The 27,570-nt window shown below is 45.1% G+C and overlaps 1 protein-coding gene across 1 annotated transcript in view; it reads left to right on the forward strand.

Annotated features, from left to right (window-relative positions):
• Positions 1–27,570, forward strand: part of TppII (Tripeptidyl-peptidase II) — a 251,298-nt gene that overhangs the window by 9,643 nt on the left and 214,085 nt on the right. Inside the window, exons 3-4 of the mRNA XM_075682793.1 lie at positions 15,588–15,683; positions 23,704–23,811. Of these exons, the coding sequence (XP_075538908.1) occupies positions 15,588–15,683; positions 23,704–23,811 (204 nt within the window). The remainder of the gene's footprint in view (positions 1–15,587; positions 15,684–23,703; positions 23,812–27,570) is intronic.

Below are 27,570 nucleotides of genomic sequence, written 5' to 3' on the forward strand. Positions count from 1 at the left end.
CCAAGAATCCTTAGTCTGTGATAGACATCATCACTCTATGCCAAAGCTACGAGGAGCTATGCAGGCAGCACTCGTTGACACATCACCCTTCCTCGCGTGACGACCTCATTGCTGGTTTAACTACCATCTCCGACGAGTCACCATTGCTTGCTGAAATGAAAGGGTTAGTTCGGAAGGAAGTTGCACCCCAGTTCTCCTTGATGGCGTTCACTCTGCCGCCACATCTCTAACAGCCTGCATTGAATTTTATGCCTCTGCTCTATTGCTGCCTATTGCTGCCTCTATTCTATATTGTAGGGGATGCACTAGTTAAACTTGTGTGCGCATGTCGTACTTGTGCTGTGCAGCGATAAATTTTGTTTATTTCTGCACAGTGTCGATGGAAGCCCGTTGTCGCCATCAGGGATAACACGGATTTGTAGCAAACACCTTGTAAGAAACTGCAAAAATGACTTTAGCTCGTATGTGCCCTATGTATGTGTCGCATTGTATGTGCCAACGATTTTCCCGGCAGCACATACAATGTTGTTTCCAATTACCTGCTCAACGTCACTTATATGGCTAAGCAGATGCTGCCCTTTCGCCGCATTGCAGCCATAAAAATAATCGTCAAGCGTACCGATCTTCCTAAAGGAAAATAGAAGCGTGTACAGTCTGTTTCACACTTAGGGGAAAACTCGGAATGTAGTATTGCATTCCGATGCGGCAAGCAATGGAGTCGTGCGGCGGCAGCAGCTCGAGCAGGCGAAGAAGCTCGAGGGGCGGAGTCGTGGTCTGCGTCGTCTGCTACGGCGGCGCGCGCTGGCCGCATTGTCGCGAAGCATGCTATTCAGTGCATCGATTTCATTGGTACTGCGGGAACTGAGCTGATATTCTTTACTAAACGTGCGACGCCAAACTCTGAGCCTTCATTGGCGATAATGGGGTTCCACAAACTTCTTTTGACAGCGTGTTTCGTTTGTTCTTTCGAAAGGCCGGGGTACTGAGCGCACGCACCTATATTTCTTCACTGTGTGCGCTACCGTAATAATCAGCGACAAGACGCAGCAAGATGTGTGCGCAACGTGCTCAGTCTTTATTTGACTCGAAAAGAAAACAAAGCGCTCAACAATGATAACTTTGGGGGGTCGAACACAATGAAACAAATGGATACGATTAAAGGAAGGTTTAGGTTAAGACAATGAGCTGGCAGTGATCTTTCTCGACAATCAATCACTACACCAGACAAACCCTGCCTGCCGGCGGGGAAATGGAAACGTCACGCTCCGAACTTCAGTTAGTACCTCGTCATGTCCCCAGCAACAGCGATGACAGCGCTCATCCTGGAAGGCAGTGCAGTGTAGAGTGACTTGATCAGGGATGTGTTCATTTGCAGCACGTCTCAGTCGCTGACAATGGTGGCTCGAAGCCTATCCTCGGGTGACTGATATAGGGGATCATGCGTCAGCGATACCTTCAACGAACCCCATAAATTTTAAATGATGTTGGCGCCCGGGGATTGAGGCAGCCACTTCAAGAGAGTGACGGCGCGCTCATCCAGCAGCTCTTGCACAACACGAGCAGTGTGGATCGGCAGCCTATTGTGTTAGAATATATAGTCGCCTTCCAGGAATGGGCCGCCAAGGATGTATGGAATCAGTACGTTATCTGTGACTGTCCTGCACCTTTCAGCGATGAACTTACCTTCGAGGCATACCAGTGGGAGTCGCACAACGCTTAGTAAAGAATACCGGCTCATTTCACGCAGTAACGATGAGATCGGTGCACCGCAACTGACAGCAGAACGCTTCCTCACAACGGCCAGCACGCGCCGCCGTAGCAGACGACACCGTTCAAGACCCCGCCCCTCGAGCACCTGCGCCTGCTCGAGCTGCTGCCGCCGCCTGACTCACGCGCTCACCACATCGCGATGCAATGCACTCCGAGTTTTCCTCTAAGTGTGAAACAGACTGCACATCGTCCTTGGAATAAAACTTCCACGCACACACACGTAGGCACACACCGCGCACGATACGAAACGTGCCCAAACATGCGCAGTGCAAAAGGCAATCAAGGCGGTGCGAACGAGAGATGGGAGAGGCGTGCCACCCGCTAGTTGAATTTTGCCCCACATGCGGCACTCTCAACGCCGGCGCAGCAGCGCCGCTCTCGGTGCTGTTCTTGTCTATACGCCATAAAATTCATCATCCTTTCCTTGTGCTCTCATGACGTTATCCTTGGCGGGGATCTTCTCTCGTGCTACAATGCTGTTATTCATTGCACATGGGCCGTAATAGAACTTTCGTCGCTGTTAGATTTGGTGCTCACCGACAATTCTTTGCTTTCGAGAAAACTACATGTCCAAGCCGGACACCCAGATTCCTCCTAACGCCTCAACGGTCATGCTGATGTCCTGCAGCGGAATCTCAGACGCTGTTGCACTACTGCCTCCACCTGACTGCTTTCTCACTCGGAAAGGTCTGCTGCTGCCTTTTGTGACAGTGTACATCACACAGGGCTACAACACCATTTTTGCTTGCAACCCGTTTCCATATCCTGTGTTGCTGCTCTGAGGGGAATGTCTTGGCAATGTAAAAGCAGTCAGACGTGCCCAATGAAAATTACTGTGCTATGTAGTTCCGCAGCACTTGATGCTGTTTCTACATGTGGCCTATCGCTCAGTGATGTGTTCGGTTCTTCTATTACTAATGCCCTTACATCAGTCAGGTGGTCTCAGCTTTTGTGCCTTCTAGAAGAATGTTGTTCATTTTTCAATGTAGGACCGTTCTTTCAATGTAGGGCAATCTTCCCTGGACAGGACGCCAACTGTTACACATCGCATCGATAATGGGGCGGAACTGCCATTGCAGCAATGTCCGTATCTTGTATCTCCTGCTGAATGTCGTGTAAACAACGAACAAGTAGACGACATGCAAAAAGCAGTCCATGGGCATCCCCTGTTGTCCTAGTTACGAAGAAAGGTGGTTCTGTGTGGTTTTATGTGGTCTACTGCTGCCTGAACAAGATCACTCACAAGGATGGTTACCCTCTTCCGCGCATGGACGACGTGGTTGACAGTCTACAAGGCGCAGGATTCTTTTCATCTCTAGATTTGCGCTGTGGGTATTGGCAAATATCCGTGGCAGACGCCGATCAGCCAAAGACAGCTTTTGTCACACTCGACAGCTTACACGAATTTAACGTAATTCCCTTTGGACTTTGTAACGTGCCCGCGACGTTTGAGCTCATGATGGATGCAGTGCTGCATGGCTTGAAGTGGCACACATGCTTTTGTTATCTTGACAGCATTGTTCTTGCTCCTAATTTCACCATGCACCTTCAATGGCTCCGGTCTGTGTTAACATGTTTAACAAATGCAGGGCTACAACTAAACCTCAAGAAGTGCCGATTTGCTGCTCGGCAGCTGACAGTTCTAGGTCATATCATATCCAAGGATGGAATTCTCCCCAATCCAGCGAAACTTCGGGCCCCTCAGGCCATCTTGCTCAATGGGCACCTCGTCTGAGGACTACGATATTCGCATGTTGTACCGCAGCGGACGCCAGCATTCTGACGCCGGCGCCCTGTCGCACTCTCCCTTGCCCGACAACAATGCCTGCTGCCCACTATCCCACTTTACCGTTTCTTTGTTCGACCTTACCGCCATCGCATCTCAGCAGTGCAAGGACCATTGGATTACCTCTCTTATATATAGACTTGCTTTCTGGTTCATCAGCACCACCAACCACTCACACGCTGCATCGTCAAGCTCAACATTTCGCCAATCGCGACAACCTGCTTCACCGACGCAATGATAACTCCGATGGGCACCAGTGGTTATTAGTAGTACCTCGCAGTCTCTGTTCCGACATATGCGCAGCTTTCCACGCCGATCCACAGTGTGCACACTCTGGAGTTTTCAAAACTTATCAATGTCTTCGACAGCGGTACTACTGGCAAGGCATGTACAGGTGCATTCAGAAGTTCGTTCACTCTTGCCTCGATTGTCAGCGCCAGAAATTTCTTTTCGCCAGCCGGTCTGCAACATTTACCTTGTCCTACCCAACCGTTTGGGCACATTGGCATCAATTTGTATGGGCCGCTTCCCCTGACATTGGCTGGAAACCTCTGGACCACTATGGAGGTTGACCATCTCACACGATACGTTGAAACTGCCGCGCTCGCGGCAGCTACAGCACGTGATGTTGTCTCCTTCCTGCTTCATCGATTCATCCTGCATCATGGACTACCTAAGGAACTGCTCAGTGATCACGGACGTGTCTTCCTATCCGAAGTAGTTGAAGCCATTCTTAAGGAGTGTTATGTTCATCGCACAACTACAGCGTACCATCCTCAAACCAATGGCCTTACAGAACGCTTCATCCGTACGCTCGGCAACATGCTTGCAATGTACATTGCCTTTGACCGTACAAGTTGGCACGTCATTCTGCCCTTCGTAACCTATGTGTACAACACCGCTGCTCGGAGTACCACCGGCGTTTCACCCTTTTTCTTACTCTACGGTAAGCACTCATCGCACACCATCGACGGACGTAAAAAACTTTAATGGGAAAAGGACCTGCGAGGTTGCCAGCCTGGGCTCAGGCCACCCGGGTATTATGTGCGGGGAGGCATAGCCTTTCCACCGCTGCCCGGGCCCGCTGGATAGCTCATAATTGGTCGTGTAGTTCTGAGCTAGTCAGAGCGCTTAGCCATCGCTCCTCGAGAAGGTTTGGTTCTATGTTGTCCTCTACATATATCGATCTGATCTTTGTGCACTTCCATAAGATGCGTGCCATGTCTGCGTGTTCATGTTTGCAGAGCTTGCAGCTCTCATCTGGATATTGTGTTGAATTTATTCTGTTTAAGTATACAGGGTTTCGGAACGGTCTGGTTTGCAATCTTCTCCCATCTGTTTCTTGAGACCTGTCGAGTTGTTTGTGGGGTTGTGGGTATGCTTCTCTTTGTTTCGTGTAGTGTGTCAGTATGTCGTGGTACGTGACCAGTCTGTCCCTGTCGTCTTTTATAGCTTATTCGTTGTCCTCGCCTCCTACGTCTTCTCCATTGCCTCTGCCGCAGTCCTTCCCCCTTCCCCAGGGGTTGCGGGGTGTTGGGCCGACACTGTCTGTGCCGCGGTGGGTTGGTTTTCGCATGACTCGGCGGGCCTTCTCGTCGAGGTTGGGAGGGGCATTCGTGGTAACTTCTCCCATATCTGCCGGGATCCATTTAAGGTGTATTTGGGTGCACACCATCGACACAATTCTACCATACTAGCCGGATGCATCTGAATGTGCGCCCATTTCTGCCATGGCAAGTGATGCTGAAGAGTGCCATAATCTCGCGCGGCCCTTTACCTCCAGTGACCAAAAATACCAGAGGAGCACTCGCGGTGACACCACCTCTGCACCCACCTTCCTTCCTGGAGCGCTTGTGTGGCTTTTCGTTCCTTCAGCTGTATCTGGGCTCTCTTATGAATGGCCATACCGTATCGGTTAGCATGCATTAAGTGTTTACTACGTGATCGAACCCATTGAACCGTGTTTGCACATGCGCCGTCGTGGACGAGACATTGTCAACTTCGAATGCCTCAAGCTGTACTATGATCCACTCATAGTGAGGAGCTGTTAGGTCGCCGGACGGCTCCCTTTTTGTTCCCGGGGGTAATTGTAGCTAAGAAGAGGAACACTATAGTGGGCCATCTTCTCCAGTGCTTTCTAGTGGGTCAAGCTCTCCAGCGCTGTTCACAGGAGATGCTGCTCGGGCTGAGAGTCTGTGCCCTGCTCTGACGGTCGGTCCCAAACACCGGTAACTAATAAACGCCTTTACAAGTGGCTAATGCTACTACCCCTACTTTGTATAACTGCCTAGTAATTTGCTATCGCGGTCTATGCTTCGCCTTTCTAGGAAAACTGCAACTTTTTCTTTTTTTCAAAACGAGACAAGAAATGACAAGAGAAAAAAGAACTATGATGCAGTACACCTGTACACTAACAAAGAAAAATGCATGTGTGTTATAAGCTGAACTAAATTTGATCATTCTGTGATGGCAGTCAGTACTTGTAATGTGAGCAGTTCATTTTCAATCATTGTAGTAAACTTGCTCAGTGATGATCTGTTAGCAACAGTGGGATGCCACGAGTTGCAGTCTCCAATTATGAGAGGTAAAACTTAATATTTGAAGCAGTTAGTGTTAATAGAGTATCCGGTGAATGCACAAGAATGTTTGTGATTAGGGGTGTGCGAATGTTCTACTCAATTAGATTCGCCCCGAACCTTTACTATTCGAAGTATTCGAAGTTCTGGAAAATAAGTACAGTCAACAACCGATTTTCCTGACGGGCGATTTTTCAGACATGCGCGGTACCGCCACGTGCCCCATAGAGTCAATGTATGAGAATGTCTGAAATTTTGGATGCAAAAAACCTTCGCCGTCCCATTTTCTGGACATTTTGCCATGAGCTCAGGTTCGAAACAGCGTTAATCGAAGCCACCATCGCGGCTATTTCGATTATCTCGTCGCCTCGAACCGCCGCTTCGCACATAGATCCGCTGGCAGCCGTGCCACCACCACGTCAATGCCAGGCCTCGCTACTGTGACGTTCGCTGCCAAGCTTTTTGCTATTCGGTGACGCGTTTTTCGTTAAACAATTCGCCACTGTTAGCAATGGTGCTGACTCCGCCTTTGTAATCCTCGCAATGGCTTCGAAGCTCGGAAAGCTTGGCGTGTTCCATAGTGCCAGGTCCTCAAAGTCAGCTGTGCCTCAATACAGCCGTGGTATGCAGCGAAGCATACGCGAAGTTTTGCGGTGAAGCATGCCGTGAGTGGGAAGGAGCAATGTCACGGGACACTGTATGTATTCCTGAATTATACACGCATGCACCTGCCGTCTCGTATCGCAGTACGAGTACCGATATGCCTGTAAACTGTACTGGCAGGCGTTCAGAGCTATTTCGAACGTGTGTGTTGTGATTTGTGCCCTTGGTAGCAGTAAAAGGCATGCACTCATTTTTTTGGACTGCCCAATTTTTGGTACGTTTTTGCAGTCCCTAGGGAGTCCAAAAAATCTGATGTTGACTGTATAACGGTTTGAATAGCTAAAAATGAAATCGCAGCGCTTCCCGGGGCGAACGAACCCAATTCTCCTTGTAGAATAATTGTGACGCCCTTCTCAGCTAGCAACAGCATTCACAGTCACAAGTGTTGTATCCGCCGTCGTGCCCTGCCCGATTATGCCGCGGGCGCCGGAGAACCGCAAAGTGAACCGGCCAGGCTGTATCTTGAACAACACCCCTCTTTTATTAGTCCATGATGAGAAAATATACAGGTGCATGCGTCAGCTGACGTGATAAGATGCGTGCTTAGCGCCATCTAGGTTATATAAACACAACTACTGAATACCACATTTTCCCCCCTAAAAAAGAGCTACCTAACGAATTAACAACTGGAAACACTACAAGCACTCAATATTTATGATAGTCTTTAAACCATGATGGTGGTCTTCTTTGCCTTGTCGAATGCCTCAGTTCCGGAACCTCCGTTTCATCTGGTGTCCGAACAGATGGCTGTTGAGGTGGGTCATGGCTTTCTTGCTGTGGCTCGCCAAACAGTGTTACGTTTTCAGGCGAACAGCTTCTTGCAACTGTAGGTGGTTTGACTGGTCGAGGACAAGGTACCAGCCGATCCTGATTCCAAGTGCGGCCATCATTAAGCTTGTAGGTGTCTTGGCCACATTGGTCAACAATGGTGAATGGGCTTGAGTAGTTCAAAGCGCCCTTAGGCACATGGTCTGGCAACCTGACTTGAACCGATTGACCCGTTGGTAATGGAGAATGCTTCGCAGCTTGTTGACATTCAGTGTAATACTTACTTGCTTGTTGTTTTTGTGCTACTCTGCTGCAGACGGCTTTCATCGCTGCATGCGGGTATTGGAAAAACTGTTTACTTGGCGCTCCTACAAGATCAAGTTTTGTTCTGGGATGACGGCTGTGAAGAAGGACGGAAGGCTTCACTCCTTTGGTGGCATGCGGCATGAAACGGTAGACTCCGAGGTAGTCGGTGATGGATTCCTTCAAAGGCCGACATTCTCGTGTGCAGACTTGAACGTACTCTTTGAGTACCCGATTAAACCTTTCTATTTGACTGTTGGCTTGCGGATGGTAGACTGCCGAATATGCATGGGTGATGCTGCGTTCCTTAAGAAAACTGTCAAACTCATAGGCTGTAAATTGAGGATCGTGGTCACTAACAATCTCGTCAGGATATCCTTCCCTGCTGAAGATGCTTCGCAGAAAGGAGATGACTGTTGCGGTAGTCACTTTCGCCGAGAAACAAACCTCTGGCCACTTGCTGAAATAATCAGTGGTTGTAATAGCAAAATGGCAATCTGCAGGCACATTGGAAAAAGGGCCCACGATATCGATTCCTAGCTTCTGCCATGGTGCCGATGGGAATTCAACTGGCTGCAGGGGTGGTGTCACTGGTTTTGCAGACTTGTCAACTGGTTGGCATAACCCGCAAGATGCAATAAATTGTTCTACCTGCTTGCACATAGCAGGCCACCAGTATTGTTCACGTAGTCACTGCTTTGTCCTTGTTATCCACGGATGGGACTCGTGGGCTGCGTCAAGAAGCCGTGCTACAAGGGACGAAGGTACGAAGAATTTGTCTCCACGAAGCAGGAGGTCTCCAACGACTGAGAGCTCAGTCTGCACCCGGTAGAAGGAAATTGCCTCGGGAGGCAACATCTTCACTGCAGGCCATCCCGACATCGCCCACTTTATGACCTGTTGAAGTAGAGGGTCCTGCATAGTTTGAACAACAAATTCCGCATGACTAACGCAAGTTGAGACAACACAAACGCTCTCCTCTCTCTCTTCCTTCTCCACATGACCTGGGAGGGGCACCTTGAAAGAGCATCAGCAACAGTATTCCTGTCACCCTTATGGAATTCAACAGTAAACTTGTATGCCATCAGCCTGGCGTGCCACCTTGCAATCCGGAACGAATGTCGACCTTCTCCTTTTGTACTCGGGAGTGTGACCAGAGCCTGGTGGTCAGTGCGCAATGTGAATGGGCGATCCCGAAGGTATATTCTCTAATGTTCGTATGCCCACAAACAAGCAAGGGCCTCCAGTTCCCCAACGGAGTACTTCTGTTCCTGTGGGGCAAGCCTGCGAGAAGCAAAAGCAATCGTTACAAGTTCATAATTTCTCGTCTGCTGCAACACTGCTCCGAAACCAATGGACGAGGCATCTGTAGTGACGATAGTGTCACCCGCAGGATAAACTAGCTGTAAACATCTTGTGGCCAAGGAACTTTTCAGCTGCTCGAAACAAACTTGTCTCGCATCATTCCGAGTGAATGGGGTATTCTAACGTAGCAACTCGCGAAGAGGCTCGACAAGCACCGCATAGTCAGGCACAAACTTGGCGTAATAGACCACCATGCCCAAGAATGAGCGCAAAGTGCCAATATCTGTTGGTGCCGGTGCAGCCTTGATGGCGTCAATGTTGCTTTGTAAGGGGCGTATCCCATTGTGACTGATCCTGTGACCAAGGAAGTCTATTTCTTGTACATTGAAAATGCATTTGTCATTCAGCTTCAATCCAGACTTTGCAATCAAGTGCAAGACTTGTTTCACATTCTCGAAGTGTTCCTCACGTGTGCTTCCATGCACAAGGACATCATCGATGTAGCACAAAGTGTTTTTGCAGTTCTGCAAAATAGTGACCATCATTTTCTGAAAGGCAGACTGTGCAGATGCAAGGCTGAAGCAGACGCGTTTTAATCTGTATAATCCACTAACGGTGATGAAGGTAGTCAATTCTCTGCTTTCAGGACTCAGCAAAACTTGGTGGTAGGCGGCTGCTAAATCAATCTTGGAAAAATACCTTGCACCGTGAAGTTTGTGCAATAGTTCTTCCGCGTGCTGCAGCGGAAATTTGTCAACAAGAATCGCTGTTTGGTTCGCGCAGATCGAGACAAATTCTTATCTTGCCATTTTTCTTTGCAAGTACTACAATTGGCGATATGCATTCAGATGCATCAACCTTTTCGATGACATCATCATGCTCAAGGCGCTGCAGCTCTTCATGTACGGCATCTCGTACCGAAAATGGCATGCACCGCAACTTAGCAGCGACAGGCATGATTCCTTCTCTTATCTTGACCTTACGAATAAAATTTTTTGCCAGACCTAACTTTCCTTCAAACAAGTGCGAAAACTGACAAAAAGTTCCGGATCAAGGCCTTGTGGCGCTTACGTAATGTGGGTGCATTGCAATGACATGCCGTTGACGTGCAGCCACAGTGTTTCGATGGCGTCAATGCCGAGGATGTCAGTGGCGTTGTTGACAACGTAGAAAAGTATGTTGGCATGTCGATTCTGGAAGACAACTGGCGCTGTCAAACACCCCTCTGTGCTTATCCTGCGCCTAGAAAAAATCGTAAGGTGAAGCTGATGTCGGCTGCATGAAAAAGCATTGCAACCTTGAATACATGACGGTGGACAGAATCGAGACAGCAGAGCCCGTATCTGTGAGGAAACGTATGGGTACATCTTGCACGAGGACTTGGATGTATATTCCTTCTTTGCTCGGCCGTGCGAGAAGCAAGACATTGAGGTCTCCGGATGTACTGCAGGTGTTGACTTCTCGGACCACGAGGGCCCTCTCGTTCGGCATGCCGCTCTTACAGACACGTTGAAAATGTCCTCGTTTGCTGCATTTGCTGCATATCTTTTTCTGCATCTTGCATTTCTTGTAATCTGCAAGATGCTGCGAAGATGCTGCGAAGCAAGACGTGTGCTGCTGCGGTAGCGGTAATCGGGATTCTGTATGGCAGGGAATCTGACGTTTTTCCACCTTTTGAATGCTCGCAGCCGATGACTGCAGCTCAAGCAAGTATTTCGTAGCTTCTTCGGTATTGTTCGCAATAGCCAGCGCACGTTCAAGAGTGAGTGAAGTGCATTCTAGAAGCAGGTGTTCCCGTAGAACATGGTTTCTCGTCTTCTCTACAAGTTGGTCACGAATGAAATAGTCAACTTGCTCACCAAAGTTGCAACTCAATGCCAGCTTGCGCAACGCCATGACGAATGCTGCTGCGGTCTTCCCAGGTAGTTGGATGCGCTGTCCGAACCTGTGCCACTCCACGTCGACGTTCGTTTTAGAAGGGAAGTAAGCGTCCAACGTAGCCACTGCTGCATCGTACTTGTCGCTCGTGCCGCCTTTATCCTTTTCCTCTGCATGCGGCATCGACGGTTTCTTCTCTGGCCATGCGTAGTACAAGCGTTGGCCTTCAGTGCCCAAACAGTGCAGTAGCAAAGCTTTACGATGCGCAGGTGGGTGGGTGTCGCTCCCCGATGCCAGGAGATAATTCTTGAACCGCCTTTTCAAAATTTGGAGGTGTTGATTTTTATTATGTCATGCAGTAGCTGGATTGTCAGTTTCAGTCACGTTATTTCAGTTCAGTTTTGTAGTGTAAGAATGCTGGTGTGATTGAGTAGATGTGATGGTAGGTCTGTAAATGCATACTTATTGAAAATCCACCTTACTGCTTATCTTTGTTCTGCTTCCATTTTGATCACCTGTTGCTGGGTAAAAGAAAACCAGACAGGGCTGGCAAGTTCTAGTACAGATGGGATGAATGTTGTAAAGCTCTTAGCTTGGTACCTGGCGGTGCAAGCCGAAGACGACTTTTCAGTACAAACAGTTGTTTTAGGGCTGTACAATTAACTTTATTGATATGTCTCCCACCTCAGATCGTTTGAAATTGTTACGCTCAAATATTTATGAATAATTATCTTGGTCAAGGGAGAGTTGTTAATAGTGTAAGAAAAGTTAGACCTGTAACTTTTGTGACTTCATGCCAAGGAAACATTTACAACATTGAAAAAAATTTGCCAATCTTTACACCACCTGTGCATAGATTCTAACACATTATTAAAGATTACATGGTCTGCAAATGTATTAATTCCTTGACAAATAATGCAGTCATCTGCAAAAAGCCTGAGTTTTACATTAGTGAAGAGGGGCAGATCATTAACACATATTGCAAACAAAATAGGGGATAAAACGCAACCCGGTGGGGTGCCTAATGTGACTGGTGTCAATCTACATGCGCTGTCAACGTATTTGTACAAATTGTGAGCGGTAACTCGAGTAATTTTTAGTCCAGGGAACAATAGGAGAATCTCCGAGTGTTAGCTCTAATTTTCTTATTAGTTTTTTGTAGTATAGTGTCGCCCCCAGCCAGATCTCTGTGTTATAATACATTTATGTTTCGTAGTAGTCCAGCTAGCTGGGCGCGGGCCCCCACTTGCCTGCCGCTGCCGACACAACATTTTTTAATGTAAAATCTGAAGATTTCAGAGAAATCTGAAATAATTAGCTTGTTATTAATGGTGGGGCAACATGATATATTAACTAATGGCTGTTGAAAGGCCCTTACTGAAAGTGTGCTGGGATATGTTCTTCTGTGTATATAGCTAAGTGGTTGATTACATATTCTAATAATTTACAAACACGGCTAGTCAGTGATATTGGTCTGTAATTTGAAAGCACAGTTTTGCTGTCTGATTTGTGTATAGGTATTATTTTTGCAGTTTTCCACTATATGCAAACACTGCATGTGATTTATATTTATTAAACATTAGGCAGAAGCACATAGCTACCCACTCTGCATACCTCTTAAGAACGATGTTTGGCAAGTTGTCAGGACCAGTGTTCTTCTTTGTATCATTGTTTAATAAGAGATTAAGCATGCCTTCCTCAGTAGCTGATAGTGCTTTTGTGTGTGGTCGGGCAGTTCAAGGAATGGTAGGTTTCCATCATCTATGCTAAAAACTGATTGGAAGTAGTGGTTGAAGGACTTTACAAAAGTATTATTCAGAGGAACATGTGTGCTTGTCACCTTTCTTGGAATTCAGGTACTACTTACAAAATTTATTTGGGGCATTTTTAAAAAAAATGTGGGAAGAATTTTTGCAAAGTAGCTAGGTTCAGCATCCTTTAGTCTACGCCTCATATGATGTAACAACAGCTACTGTCAGTTCATTTCTAGTTACTCTTGCTGGTTTCGTGTTTAGCTTTTTTCTTAACCGCCTTACTTTTTTCTGTGCATGTATTACTTCATGCGTTATTGACAGGTTTAATCTTATTGTCTTTCTTTCCCTTCTAATTGGTACACATTTTTTCATGCAGGAAGTCATGATGTCTGTAAGTGTACGCTGTAGCATTTTGATATCAGTGGATAAATTATATTAAAGTGCTAAGGGAGAACCATATTCAAAAGAAAGACAGTCGATTATTTAGTATCGTTTATGGCAGAAGTCATGATATGAGAACAATGTTTGCCGACGAAATTTTGTCATGCTGAGGTACGGTGCACAAGATCAGCTGGTGGTCTGAGATGCCTGGCATAATTACCATTTTGTACTTTCGTGGTGGAAATGGGCACTAAGAAAAATTAAATCAAGAATGTGGGACGTTAATCCATGTACTTACGTGGCCTGAGTCACTATCTGATGTAAGCTGAAATTGAGCATTACATCACAGATTATTTGAGCATCAGTGGAGTTGAAATGCGCAGAATTCAAATCAGTTTCTGGCATGTTAAAATCACCAAGAAGAATTAGCCTGGTATTTGACACACGGCGCTGCATATAGTTACAAAGGGAATAATGACGTCACTGGTAGCCGACGGGCTGCGTTAAGCACAGGGATGGTGCGGGGCCTCATCGGCAGTTTTCAAAAAAATTTTACTATGCCTACAATGTCTGGAAGTATTTGGAAGCTAACCTTTTGCTTATTAAAAAGAAACAGCCATGCTGTCACCATGTCTGGACTGGTCTTTCCATATTATTGCATAGCTTTGGGTACCTATTTTCTAATTGGAAATTTCACTTGTTAGCCAGGTTTCTGTGATTGGCTACGAAGTCAGGTTCAAGATCCAGTAAAAAAAATTCAAGCAAATGTGATTTGTTCAGAATACTTCACACATTTCAATTTATGAAGGTTACCTCTAATGCTGGTGGGGCCGTAGTTTGAGTACCTTGCCTTTCTGTTTTTTTTTTTCTTGTCTTTTTTTTTCACGATATTTACTTCAAAGCCGACAGGGACCACATCATTGCTATCTTCATCCCAGCACAAAACTTTGGCAATAATCCGAAGCTTGTCATGTCATAATGTAAAGTCACCTCTTCTCCCCATAATATAACAGAGTTCGTGCCATGTGTGTGATCTTATCATAATGGGTCCACTTTACTACTAGAGTTATCATAGTGATTGCCAATGTGGAAGTACAGCAGCTGTGTCTTGTGTGGGAGTGATAACACAACAGTGGTAACTTTGCTGAACAAAGTCACGGGCCGAAAGTGAAATGATGCATACACGGCAATATTCTGTGTTTCCACCAATGGGCACCATCATCAAGCTGGGTATTCATAGCTTCACTGAAAAGCAGGCCTTGTGTATAAAGATGCCTTGCATCAAGAGTGTTGGCTGTACTTGTGCCTTACATTTGCATCATTTTCTTGGATATGAAAGCTATGTTCTGTTCAGAAGTGTTAAATATTTGCTGCTTGACCTATTCTGCACCAGCAAGAAGAATTGTATTCTGCTAGGAAACTGTCTGTTATGCAGAGGTAAAAACAAAGCCCAGACAGCTTTACAAAATCAACTTTAAAACTGAATTTCCTGAACACTAAAAAAAGAAAATTGAGCTGGACTGACAGAGGAATAGGCTGGTCTTTCCAGGAGATAAAACTTGGTAAAGCGCAAAGGTCACAAAAGGTGAAAAGAACTTGAAATTGCATCACTAGATCCTCATGATTTCGCAGAGTTTATCAGTGTGTGTTTCGCACTAGGTAAGTAGTTGTAACAGCAAAAAGGAAGCAGAAAAGACATAAGCAGGCAACTTTTGGTAACTGTTACTGCTTAAATACAGCTAAAATACACAAAAATGTTGTAAAGCTTGTGACACCAGCCTGACATAATCACTGTCAACGTTACAGTAGGTATGTTTAGTGAGGTGGAGTTTGGTTTTCAGATTCTCTGCCAATTATTAACCTTTTTCTGCCATACAAATGCGAATGAGAATTTATGTAAATATGGTAATTTACCTCTCTAATTTGATTTAGTGTACTTGTTGCATGAAGAAATGATACTGCAGACTGCAGAATTTCTTGCATAAATTTCTCAAATGTTCACATGTTTCATTTTGCCATAGCAGTCAAAGTGAGACTACACAGGAATTCTTGAAAAAATACTATTTCAGAAATTAGGGTTGTCCCTTGTGAAGTGTCTATTTTGCTTCATAACACATAGTGAGCTAGGCCTTAGTAGTGAAGGTACAGATGTTCTTGATGTGGTACCAATGCAGGTGCATTGCCCTTCCACCTTTCATAGATTTGCTGCTGTGATCTTGAGTGTAGCATTGGACCTGTCCAACCCTTTTGCTGATCCCCTGTATTACTTGGAACTTAGAAAACTGTGAACTGAACTATGTGAAGATCCAGGGCTACCATTTGATTTTGGCTTGTGTGTGTGTCAATGTCAGTGCAATTTAATTTGAAAGTCTCACGGGGCCTTTCACATATGGCGCGATGCAGATTCCCGAGACGTGGAGCAACCCCAGTGGGAAGTTTCATGTGGGGATCAAGTTTGCCTACGAGCTCTACCCAAAGTGCCTCAAGGAGCGGGTTCAGGTGCGGACTTTGCTTTCCTCTGTGGAGCTTCTTTTGCTAGTTGTTTACTGACACTGGGGCACTGTGGAGAGCAACGGAAACATTTGCTGACATTCTCTGCTTGCTGGCGAAATGTTGGGAGCCAGCAGTACCCACAGGGCTGGCCAAGCTGAACTGTAATCTTCAAGAAAAAGAAAATTGCCTCACCATTGAATGCAAAGATAAATGTAACATCCTGAAGCTCTGTTCATTGCTGTAATGTTAGCAGCATTGCGTGTGCCTGAGAAATTTTCAAAAGCACAGTACAGCGTTCAGAATTCGGTTACAGTTATGCATTGATTCTACAGTGTAGGTTACAGTGCATTAGGAAAATCCACATAGTTGAAGACATCAACAAAATTCTCCGCTTTAAATGTTTGGTGACTGCTCTTAAAGTAAACCAGTGATGGAACAGCTGCGCCTGTTGCGTCAAACTGCGCCTAGAGATGGCCTTTGCTCCATTCTGCACCAAAGCATACATAAGAGCAAAACCCTCATTCCGTCGATGCTTTGCAGCTAGCAAAACTGAAGTGATAACCAACAGCACGCTATCATCATCATCATAGAAGAAAGCAAAGGCTCTTCTATAGAGTTTATCACTGTACAGTGGGAAACTCTATATATGGTCCTGTCCGATTCATCATTCGCGCATTTCTCTCTGATGGACATACGATGTAGTGCTGCTGTACGGTCTTGCTGGCACTTATTTTGGTGTTCATCAAATCTGCTTGGTACAGCAGTTTGCTAAGGAAGTAAGCTTTTTCAATGTTTATGGGTGATAGCAGGGCTTTACAAAAGAGCCACTGTGATCAGAATCGCACGTGGTGCATAGTTAAGAATGCTATTAGCGAATGAGGTCGAATGTAGTACACAGCGAGAGCCACCACTTTGATGGGTGCCACCATGTTCTTTGATGCAAAACTTTTGCACCAAGTTTGGGCATGGCTCTGTCAGGTAGTATATCCCCTAGGTAAATGAGAATTGCATCACAAGCTCCAGTTTCCCTGGTGCTTGATAGACCAGGCTTCTGAATAATAAAAAAAAAAAGGTTAAGCTTGCTGTTGTGACAATGGCTTTGTTGATGAGCGAGGGGGAGACAGCCATACCACTTGTCATCTGTGATGCACTCGACAAGTGGGCGATTTTTTTTGGCAGACGCAAGAGGAAACTAGCACAAGTTGCATTTGCTGCTACAGTCTGCTTTATTTTAACCCTTTCGGGTCAGTGACGTAAATATACGGCGCTGCGAGCAAGTCGAAAATGGCCGTTGCCGTATATTTATGGTGCCGATTGTACATTTGAAAAGTGCGCCAATTTCGTAACTTTTTCTTTCCTGGCATGTGCTGCCACTATGTGGGAATACGGGGATGTTTTTTCTCGCCCCTTATCTCTCGGTTTTCATTGCATGGTTTGTTTTGGAGCTAGTTTGCTCTGGCATGTCAATATTCTCCTGCTCGCGCATTGGTGCGCGCGCTGGCGGGTGGCAGTTTGGGTTTTGTTTAGCGCGGGATTTTAGCTTCTTGCACTCACAAAACTGATGGCTATCTCGTTACTAATCGCTTAAAGGGTGACCGCCTGTTTCTCGCTCGTTTAGTGCTCACAGGGGTGTGTATAGGAAGGATGCCGCTGTGCATGCGTTTCCTTTCTTTCTCTTTTTTTTTTTTGAGACTTGGGGAAACTAATAGTCTCTGATTGGCAATAAGATGAAGATTAGCGGAAGTTTGTTGCACATTTTGCTTTTTTGATGGGCACAGAACCACAGTTTTCTTGAGTGCGCTCACTTATGCAGTTCGATTACGCTATGGACATAGGTATTAGTGTAAGAGCAGGAACATTTGAGACTTGCAAAATATTCTTGTATGTGCATTTTCTAAGGCTTGAACTATGTGTATAACGATGCATCGATTATTTAATTCTTATAAGTTGATTTCCTTTTTTATTGTGGTTATTCATGAATAAATAGTACATATATACCGATGCAAAATATTTTTTTCTCACTTTACGGTCACCCTAGAAAAATTATGATAAATTTCTTTCGAAATAGGACCCTCAGAAGAATTGGAATGTCCAATAAAATAAATTGACCCTGGGCATGACCCATATGGCGAAAAAAATCGACCCTGAAAGGGTTAACAGCTCTCATTTTCAGCCTCCTTAGTTTTGTAATGGCAATTTCTATTTGCGTTGTGGTTAGTCATGTATTGAATAAATGCCAGCAGGGCATCTGTGTTTGCTAAAATTGTACCCTGATTTTGTTATGATACGTGAGCCAGCATGCCATAGCAAATGGTTATGTGTTTTGGCAGGACAATAACAGGCAGTGAAATGTGCTTTATTTTGCACATTTTATTAGCAACGTTTGTACTGCAAGAGGTACAATACACAAAAGAATATTGCAGATCTGAGTATGTCGCATTTACAGTACAAACTGCACATTTTATAGGTGCAAATACATAAAGCTTCTTATAAGTTCTGAATAGCAAAAGTCATATTCTTTGAATGTGACAGTCTTACCAACGAAAATTGTTTGTTGCAGCAATTATCTCTGATTACTTATGCAAAAAAAATTATCATTAAGGGAGACCAGTTGAAATGGTGAAGACAGCACATTTCACATACCCAAACACAGACGAGACAAATTCGGGGGAGGTGTAGCTTCCGTGCTGGGGCTGTGGTCGGGAAGAAATGGAGGTAATAAGCTATGTTGTTGCAAGATGTGAAGAACGGTACACAGGACAATTGTGCGAAAAATAAACGCAAGCTCTATATTCAGAGACTCAAGAATAAAAGGCCATGCTAACTTTATCTTCTTCGGAGAGAGACATGCTTGCTGTTGTGTCCCTCACTTCGTTGTCTTCTGTGGCTGTTAGCTTGTTTAGTCGTGACAGCCTCCCTTCCAAAAAAGCATCGTCCCGATGCTTTATCATGACGACGCCAGGACCTGGCCACGCTTATGCTGTAGTGAATTCATTTAGACAAATTAGGCTTCATACAGACCACGTGCACAATCTTCGATGTATGCTGTCAATACCTTCAGAAATGTGGACTATCGGAAATGACTTAATAGTTGACGTCAGAGAGATGTTGGATAACTATGTCCGAGCCGAAGTACCGCCTCAACAGTTTCTCTGAAAGGCCACGATGGTGAACAGGAGCCTAGAGCCAAACTCGCTCTCCAGGCTCGTAAGAGAATTCTCGATGGCGAAGGTTATAGTGTCCTACATCATACTCCTGCTGCCAACAAATATGTATGCGTGCAAGTTGTCGGGCTTCTTCAGTATTCTGAGTTATGTAGTCAGCATCAGTTTTGACGCCATTGCATCCATGTTCATGTGGCAACATCGCGTCCAGCATGGTTGTGACACCACAATCAGAGAGAAGGCGGAAGGATGTCATCCTCATTGTCTCTTGCTGAGCCGTGTGCTGAATTGTATTGCTGAACGTATTGTATGCAAAGGTGACATACGGCAATATCTCGTCCCAGTTATTATGTTCCATGTCAACGTACATGCAAAGCATATCTGCAAGTGTCTTATTGAGGTGCTCGTGAGTTCATTCAATTGTGGATGGTATGCCATTGCTTGCTGCTGAGATGGGCCACTAAGTCTTAAAACGGTGTCCAATAGCTCAGCTGTGAATGCAGTTCCTCCGTCAGTTATTATTACTGTTGGGGCGCCACGTCCCTGTACGGCATTCTCTATAAGAAATTTAGCTGTTTCACTTGCTGTTCCCCGCCGTAGAGCTTTGGTTTTGGCATAGTGAGTGAGATAGTTCGTGGCTGTGATAATCCATCTGTGTCCCATAGTAGAGGGGGCAAATGTGCCTAGCAGATCCTTTCCGACTTCACCTAATGGAGTTCTGGGCACCTCGATAGGATGTAGGGAGCCTGCTGGTTTGACGGCTGGCACTTTCCGCCGCTGGCAATCAAAGGCATATCCGGACATACTGTTGAACAGTCACTGTCAATCTTGGCCAGTAATACCTTTGTCTCACTGTGTAGAGCGTTCGTGTGAAGCTCAAATGGCTGGATGTTGCTCCATTATGGTAAGCCTGCAATATGTCACTCCTGACAGATGGTGGGAAGACGTGCAAATAAGTGCTTCTGTTTGGAGAAAAGTTCACCTTATAGAGGACATGGTTGCGTAAGCAATATGTTGAAAGTCATTGGCACAGTAGAAGTGCGACCCTCCAAGAAGTTAATAATAGGCTCCCGTTCTGGGTCTTTGCGTTGCTGCTGTGCGATCGTAGTCGTGTTGACAACTGCAACAAAAGCTGCAGCGTCATCATCTTCTGCACTCGCAGGTTCGGATGGGGCGCAAGAAAGGCAGTCAGCATCTGTATGCCACTTTCCCAACTTGCACACAATAGCCATGTCAAGTTCTTGAAGTTTAAGGCTCCAGTGTGCCAATGATCCTGATGGTTATTTTAACTTTGTTAGCCAAAAAGGGAGTGGTGGTCACTGACGACATCAAACGTGTGGCCGTACAAATATGGGTGAAATTTCATCACTGCCTAAACCATCGCAAGACACTGTTTTTCTTTGGTGGAGTAATTTTATTCTGTGTGGTAAAGGCTTCTACTCGCATAAGCTATTACTTTTTCAGCGCTGTCTCGCTTCTGTGCAAGTACAGCTCCTCAGCCGATATTGCTGGCATCGGTGTGTGTCAGTGCGCCTTCATCGAAGTAACCCAGGACCAGTAGACTTTGAAGGCGTTGCCGTAGCTCGTCGAATGCCTTGTGCTGATCTTCATGCCATACGAATGCTACGTCTTCTATGGTGAGATGTGTCAATGGTGACACAATGTGTGAAAAGCTTTGAATAAAGCGGCACTAATACTACGCATACTAAACCTAAAAATCGTCTGACTGCCTTTTTGTCAGATGGCACAGGAAAATGGTCAATGACAGCTATCTTTTCCGGGTCAGGCCGTACCTTGTCATTACTGGCAACATGCCCTAGTAAAAGAAGCTGTTTGAAGCCAAAATGGTATTTTTCTGGCTTAAGCATGAGGCCAGTGAACTGTATGGCTTGAAAAACAGCATTTAGTTGCCGCAAGTGCTCATCAAATGTCACGGAGAATGCAATCACATCGTCCAGATATACTAAGCATGTTTGCCACTTGAGGCCTGATAGAATGGTGTTCATTAGCCGCTGAAATGTTGCCGGCGTGGAGCACAAGCTGAAGGGAAGTACCCTGAATTCATAGAGGCTATCGGGTGTCATCAATGCTGTTTTCTCGCAGTCTCTTTCGTCTGCTTCTATTTGCCGGTAGCCGCTTCTTGGATCCATTGACGAGAAGTAACGTGCTTGCTGTAGTCTATCGAGAGAATCGTTGATGCGGGGTAGCGGGTAAACATCCTTCTTAGTGACCTGGTTGAGTTTGCAGTAGTTGATGCAGAAATGCAAGCTACCATCCTTTTTCTTGACTAACACTACTGGTGTTGCCTAAGGACTCTTCGACAGCTGAATAACGTCATCTTGAAGCATTTTCTGTACCTGGTTTTTCATTGCTTCACGTCCTCACGCTTCCGCCCGGTGCGGGCTTTGCTTTATGGGTTTGGCCGTTTCGTCTGTAATAATTTGGTTTTTGGTGAGTGGCGTTTGGCCAACCTTGGATGTTGAAAAGAAACAGTTCCGAAACTCATCAATGAGCTCAAGGAGTCTTTCTTTTTGTGTAGTTAGCAAACTTGGGCTGACATCAACGGATAGAGGCACAATTGATAGGCTGGCAGAATCGTCTTGGTCAACAGTCATGCAGTAGGTAACATTATTGAGCTCTTCGATATATGCAACTGCCATACCTCTTGTAACATGTTGGCGTTCAGGGCTAAAGCTTGTTGGTAGGACATCTGTGCGTCCACGAGTAATATTAACTATGCCTCTTGCAATTAATACCTTATGATTAAACAGCAGAGCAGGAATTTGTTTGGCCATCATGTTGGAGCTGGATGGTGTGTCGCATGTTACAGACACAAGAGCACTTGAGTGCGGAAGGATGGTCACATCGTCACCGAAGATACGTGAATGCTTATGTCACTGATCTTTACAGGGTACGACCGACTCTGCACCCATCCAAAACTTGACCGACCTGTCCTGAATATTTATAATAGCGCCGTATTTGTGCAGGAAATCCCTTCCCAATATCATGTCTCTGCAGCACTCCGGCAAAATAACAAAAGTTGCAACAAATGTTGAGCTACCAATATTAATTCTGGCAGTGCGTTTGCCTGTTCGAATCATCAGTTGACCTTCCGCCGTTCTTATGAGGGGACCCGTCGATGATCTCTTCGCTTGGCAGCCCCTATTTGAAAACTCCGTAATGTGCATGGCATGACATGAGTATAGTGCATGATGTCATGGAGTGCACACTTGATCGGTGAGCCTTTGCCCGCAAGCCAAGTCGGACTGTGTTGCATCCTGGGTTAGCAAACATGTGTTTGTTGACTATCTGTCTGTGGTGCCTTCTCTGCATCGTATCAACGAACCCGGCCATAGTGCCCTTTGTACATCGCGGTGTGGTGGAGCGTCGTGTCCTTTCCTGACTGCGCTTGCAGGGTAAGCCTTGCACAAATCAATCTTCACAACATATTCACTATATCAGTTAAAATTTGCATGGTATATGTGTCAAAGATTGGGGTAGGACTACTTGCACTCTCCAGACCGGAGGGGGTGGGGCAGTAACAAACCCACCCCGCGTGCAGTCACGGAGGGTTCGACTGCGGGCGGCAATAAGGTCCATGCCTGATCGACCATGGACCAGAGGCATGAGACAGGAGGCGGCATAAAAACAAACACTCAGTTTAATAAAATAAAATCATGCCAGCGACATGATCAAAAAGAAAAAGAAGAATAAGCAAACTGTCAGCAGATGGGGCCAAGCTTCGCGGAAGGTGTACAGTTCGCACGCAACCCTCTCTAACGTGATGCGCAACACAAGCCCCCCCCCCCCACGTGGCAATTTCTAACACTCACGAAATAATTTTAAACACATGCGGTGCAAATGAAAAATAGACGCGAGAATAAAAGTGGCAAACACTACACTAGCAGAACATACAAAAATGAACATGCCATGAATAAGGAAATGAAAGATGAAACGCGATTAAAAGAAAAAAAGAGTCTGGTGGAAAGTTCTGATAGCAGGTTGGAACATGAGGCTTATCTGTGGCATGCTCACCGAGATCCCAGTCTGAAGAGCATCAGGCTGCTGGTACCTCGCTGCCAAAGATCTTGACGAACTTGCACCATCTGTTGATCTACCGGTGAAGACTCTGGCCTGGGGGTTTCAGCCTGCCGACCACATCTTCAGCTGGCTCTCAGTGCACGACCAAGCCACTTCGTCTTCCAAACTACTCTGCTCGCTCGCCGTGGCTAGCTCGTCTCTCGTCACACTCTGACGACTCACGTGACCAACCGGTCCGGCGAGCTCAGGAACAATAGGGAGCTTGCCTCCCCACCACCGTGTAAGTGGCGCTGTGGCTGTGGCAGCAGTGGCAGCCATCTCGAGATAAACTGACAATATGGTAAGCACACGTGCATTGGGCCCCATGCCAAAAGTGCTTGCAGCTGCACCAAATTGGCTGTTTGCCTATGCCGGGACCTGTGCTAGAATGTGAAATGGCTGTTCCATCTCTGGTAAAATCTTGCATTTACATCGTCACTTTAAACCGCATCAAGCTTGTTTCTAAGAGACAAATGCAGCCTTTGTACCCTTTGCTTACTGGAGGCTAATAACTAAGGAGAAGAGCAAAAATCACGCGGTATGTTAGCGCACTTCTGCAACCCCTTCTAACACTCCAGCACAGTCTCAACGCCATGTTGCTGCCTTGCTTACAGAGATACCCACCCATTTATCTATTCCTGCAAAATGTGCTCATCTCTCTAGTTGAGCCTGCTCCTGTGATAGTGTTGCTACCAATGCCTGAATTATGTGTTAGCAGCTTGCTCGTATTCGGGATGACGGGCAAGTAGAGTTGGCTTCTGACAAACTCTTGTCATGTGCAGAAGGCATATAAGGAGCGTGAGTGGTCCCCGGCCCACGGTCCAGCTCAAGCCAAGGCTTCCAAGAACTTGCAGGAGCTGGAAGGGAGCCAGGGCATCAATACTTCACAGGTGTGTGCATGCAGCAGCCATTTAGGTGAGCAACTGGGTGGCACTTGTGCACCAGGATTACCTGCTGCTGTTGCACGTCCTCAAGGCCTTCCAGGAGCTGTTGCATAGTATATAGTTGGGGTTACAGAAATACTGTTGTAATGTCTTTAGTAAATAATCCGACTGGTTAGTGACATTTCATGAAAATAATGCCCTGCCACACGGGTGAGGTTAATGCCATTGAAAGTATAAGACCTTAAGTTTTTTATATTTCAGTCGCTGCTACACGTGCACACTTAATGACGTGAAACGTCGTGATGGCGATAGCTGCTGTGAAGCGGTTAAGTTTGCTTGCCAATTGTAATACAATAAAACAGTTATTTATAGAGCAAATGTTTAAGAAATGGCATGAGAAACTGTAATCGGCATATTTTATGTAACTTACTTCAGGCATGTCATTGTTGCACCCAGCTATAAACTGTTCGAAGCCGAAGCTAGCTGAATGGCCAATCCATAGCATAGCCAAAGCATTAAAATGTGAAAAATGATGTTAACAACTTCAAAGCATTCAAGCAGCGATCCTGAAGACTTTGACTGTGTGCTTCAGTTTGTTGTGGCATATCTGCTTCTTCGAGCAAAACATCATCGAGAAAGTTGAAGGCTTCATTGTGAGGCCAACAAGGCAAGGAGTAGCCACCATGCAATCAGCTTCTGGCTAACGTGCTTCCAATTAGTGCTGTAGTCGTGCGTAGCGACAGTATCACCTGTTGACTTCTATAAATAAAGAGCTCTTTTTAAAAAAAGTGAGGAATATATTAGTTGTTTTTATCTACAAGTTTAGTATCATCAGAATGTTGTCACCACAGCCTTGGCGGGGAAATCGGAAACGAGAATACGCATTTGATGGCCGAGTGAGCTGTAATAATTGTAAGGGTGCACTACGCTGCGAAAAAAGAGCTCTTTTTAAAAGGAAGTGAAGAATGTATTAATTGTTCTTCACTAAGAATTCATTTAGTCTTGTCAGAAGGAGACATTGGCAACGAGAGCATGCATTTGATGGCTAAGGGAGTTACGAGAATGCATTCCGTTGCGAATGCCATTAAGCTTTAATGGCGCTAAGAATGTCCGTCTGGCACCCTGCAAATGGCATTAAAGTTTAAGAGGAAGCTTTAGCTCGGGTGCTCCTATCTAAACACATGTAAAAGGAGAATTCATTTTTCTCGGCAACCACTGTACCAAATTTGACGAGGTTTGTTTCATTCAAAACAAAAACTTAATATCTAGTGACTGTTGGTTCCGAACTTTTGAGTTAGATGGTCAATTTTTTATTCAAAATTGGCAAAAATAAAAAATTTTCAGAAAACGAAACTATAGAGTTTACAACTCTGTAACTCAACAACGAAAAATGATAATACAATTCTGTGAAATGCATCTAATAGCACATCTAAAGCGGACAAAGTTGATATCTTACACATGAATATAAAAAAATTTAGTAATATGGAAATACAGCTTTTGCAGAACCCTTGTAAACAACCTAACACATACATGTAAGATGTAAAATGACATATCGAATTTGTCTGCTTTCAGTGATCTAATGGATGCCTTTTACAGAACCGCGACATCTGCTCTTGTTGCAGAGCTATAAATTTGTAAACTTTGGGCTTCTATGTTTTTCACTGTCGAATATTTGAAAATCATTTAAACAAAATTCAAACCTTAAATCGAAATTCTGCTTCCAACAGTCACTAGAATTTAACTGTCTCTCTCAACTGCAACAAGTTTCATGGAAATTGGTACAGGGGTTATCGAAAAAAAAAAACGTTTTTGCGTTTTACATGTATTTGAATAGGCCGCGTCGGAGTTGGGTCTGAGCTAAGGCTTCCTCTTAAGGCATTAGAAAGTTACTGTCATTTCCTGTGCCCGTGTGGCACGGGTATAGGTCTGTAGCAGTTGTGTATTGGGCAACAACAAAAAAATGGTTGTTCCATTCCAAAGATGGGCTGACATTGTAAATGGCACAATAAAAGCACGGCTGTTTTTGAAATGTGAAGTACGGTCAGCTACAAAAGTTTACAGACCATGGGATCTTGGGAAATGTTGGATTTCCAAGCAGCCTGTAATAGTAGCCAGTAGATCCGTACATCAAAATTTTGTTTTCATATACGAGTTGAAGCTGGAAATGAGAATGCTAGGCTGCATTCTGAGGGTGCGATGATATTCAGCATTTCCTCAGGTCCTGTAGTCAGTAAACTTTTGTGGTGAACTGTACCTTGCTTGCTGCAGTGTTTTTTTTAACCTTGGCTAGCAACAAATATTGCTGATGCACATTCAGCTACTAATCTGATTTGGAAACTATAGTAACTACACTTAGCCCTTAATACTAGTGAAACTTCGATAGTAAAATAGTCTGCTTTTTCAGGCACAGTAAACATTTGCATTACTTTGTGGCATCAGGTGCTCATTGCTCAAGTGCAATGCTTGTCCCATTCTTCTAATGCAGCCGACTTCCATTAAATTCGAACCTGACGGGACCAATAAAATCGATCGAATCGTTATCCGTTGTGTCGAATCAAGCAAGGTGCAGGAAAAAAAAAAAAAAAACATTGATTCATTTCGCAGTATGTATTTGCCCTATTCTAACATGTGCACGAATTAAACGCATGCCAATTGTCTATGTGCCCAAAGTAGAAAACTAACATAGAAATAGCATTAAAGCTCCTAAACAATGTAGAAATTGAATGCGCATGCGGTTTTTCTAGCAGGTAAAATTATTGCACAATGGCAGTCAGCTTCGCCGAATTATATGCATGTTATGCAGCAAAGCATATGCAAAGGCGGTTTCGGTTTTGTGTTTGACTGCACTGCCCAGGCAATTTTAGGCCCTATCTTCTTTAAAAAAAATTGAAAAATAAGAGCGCATTAGAATCGGGTAAATAGCGTAAACGAACATCAGGAGCTACGGTTATTGCTTGAAAATATTCGTAGGGCAGTCTGAAAATAGGCGTTTTCGACGAGAGGTAGTGTGTGCTGAATGCATTCACTGTCCCCTAAGCTCCGCTGTGCCAGATGCTGCCACTAAAGGGGTTGCTATCTGGGTCACCGTAAGCTCAGGTGCATGCTGGCTAATCAAGTTCGAATTATTCAGCGAAGGCCAATTTTAGAATTGAAATAATGAAAGTTGGGGCTCATAGAAATGCTTGGGCATTGGCCAGGACTCTTGGCTGGTATCAAATTATGCCAAAAATTGAATTAAGTGGAGTTGAATTAATGAACTGTATGTAGCTGATAGTGCAGTAATTTATAGCATGAATTGTGACTTTGTCCAGCATGCGATCAGTGTTTGAATGTGTCTCTAGAGTGGTCCCAATCTTTGAACTCTCTCTTGAGGATTTGTGCAAGTCTGCAAGCCTGTGCTCTTGTTTCATGGACTTGATTTTAAACTTACCACTACTTTGTTATTACAGAAATTATTGTATAGAAAGTGGGTTATAACCTGCCATGGTGGCATAGTGACTTTGGTGTTGTGCTGGTGAGCCCAAGGATGCGAGATCAGTCCCGGCTGTGGTGGATGCAATTCAGTGGGGGCGAAATGCAAAAATATCTGGGTACTGTTCATTGGGCGCATTTTAAAGAACTCCAGGGGGTCAAAATTAATCCAGAGCCCCCTGCTAGGATATGCATCAGAATGTTATTGTGGTTTTAGCATGTAAAATCCTAGAATTTCTAGAAATCCTAGCATTGCCTGATAAAATAGTACTGTACACATTTGTTGTTTGCCTT

This window comes from Dermacentor variabilis, chromosome 2, assembly GCF_050947875.1.
Source record: "Dermacentor variabilis isolate Ectoservices chromosome 2, ASM5094787v1, whole genome shotgun sequence".
Taxonomy (NCBI): Eukaryota; Metazoa; Arthropoda; class Arachnida; order Ixodida; family Ixodidae; genus Dermacentor; species Dermacentor variabilis.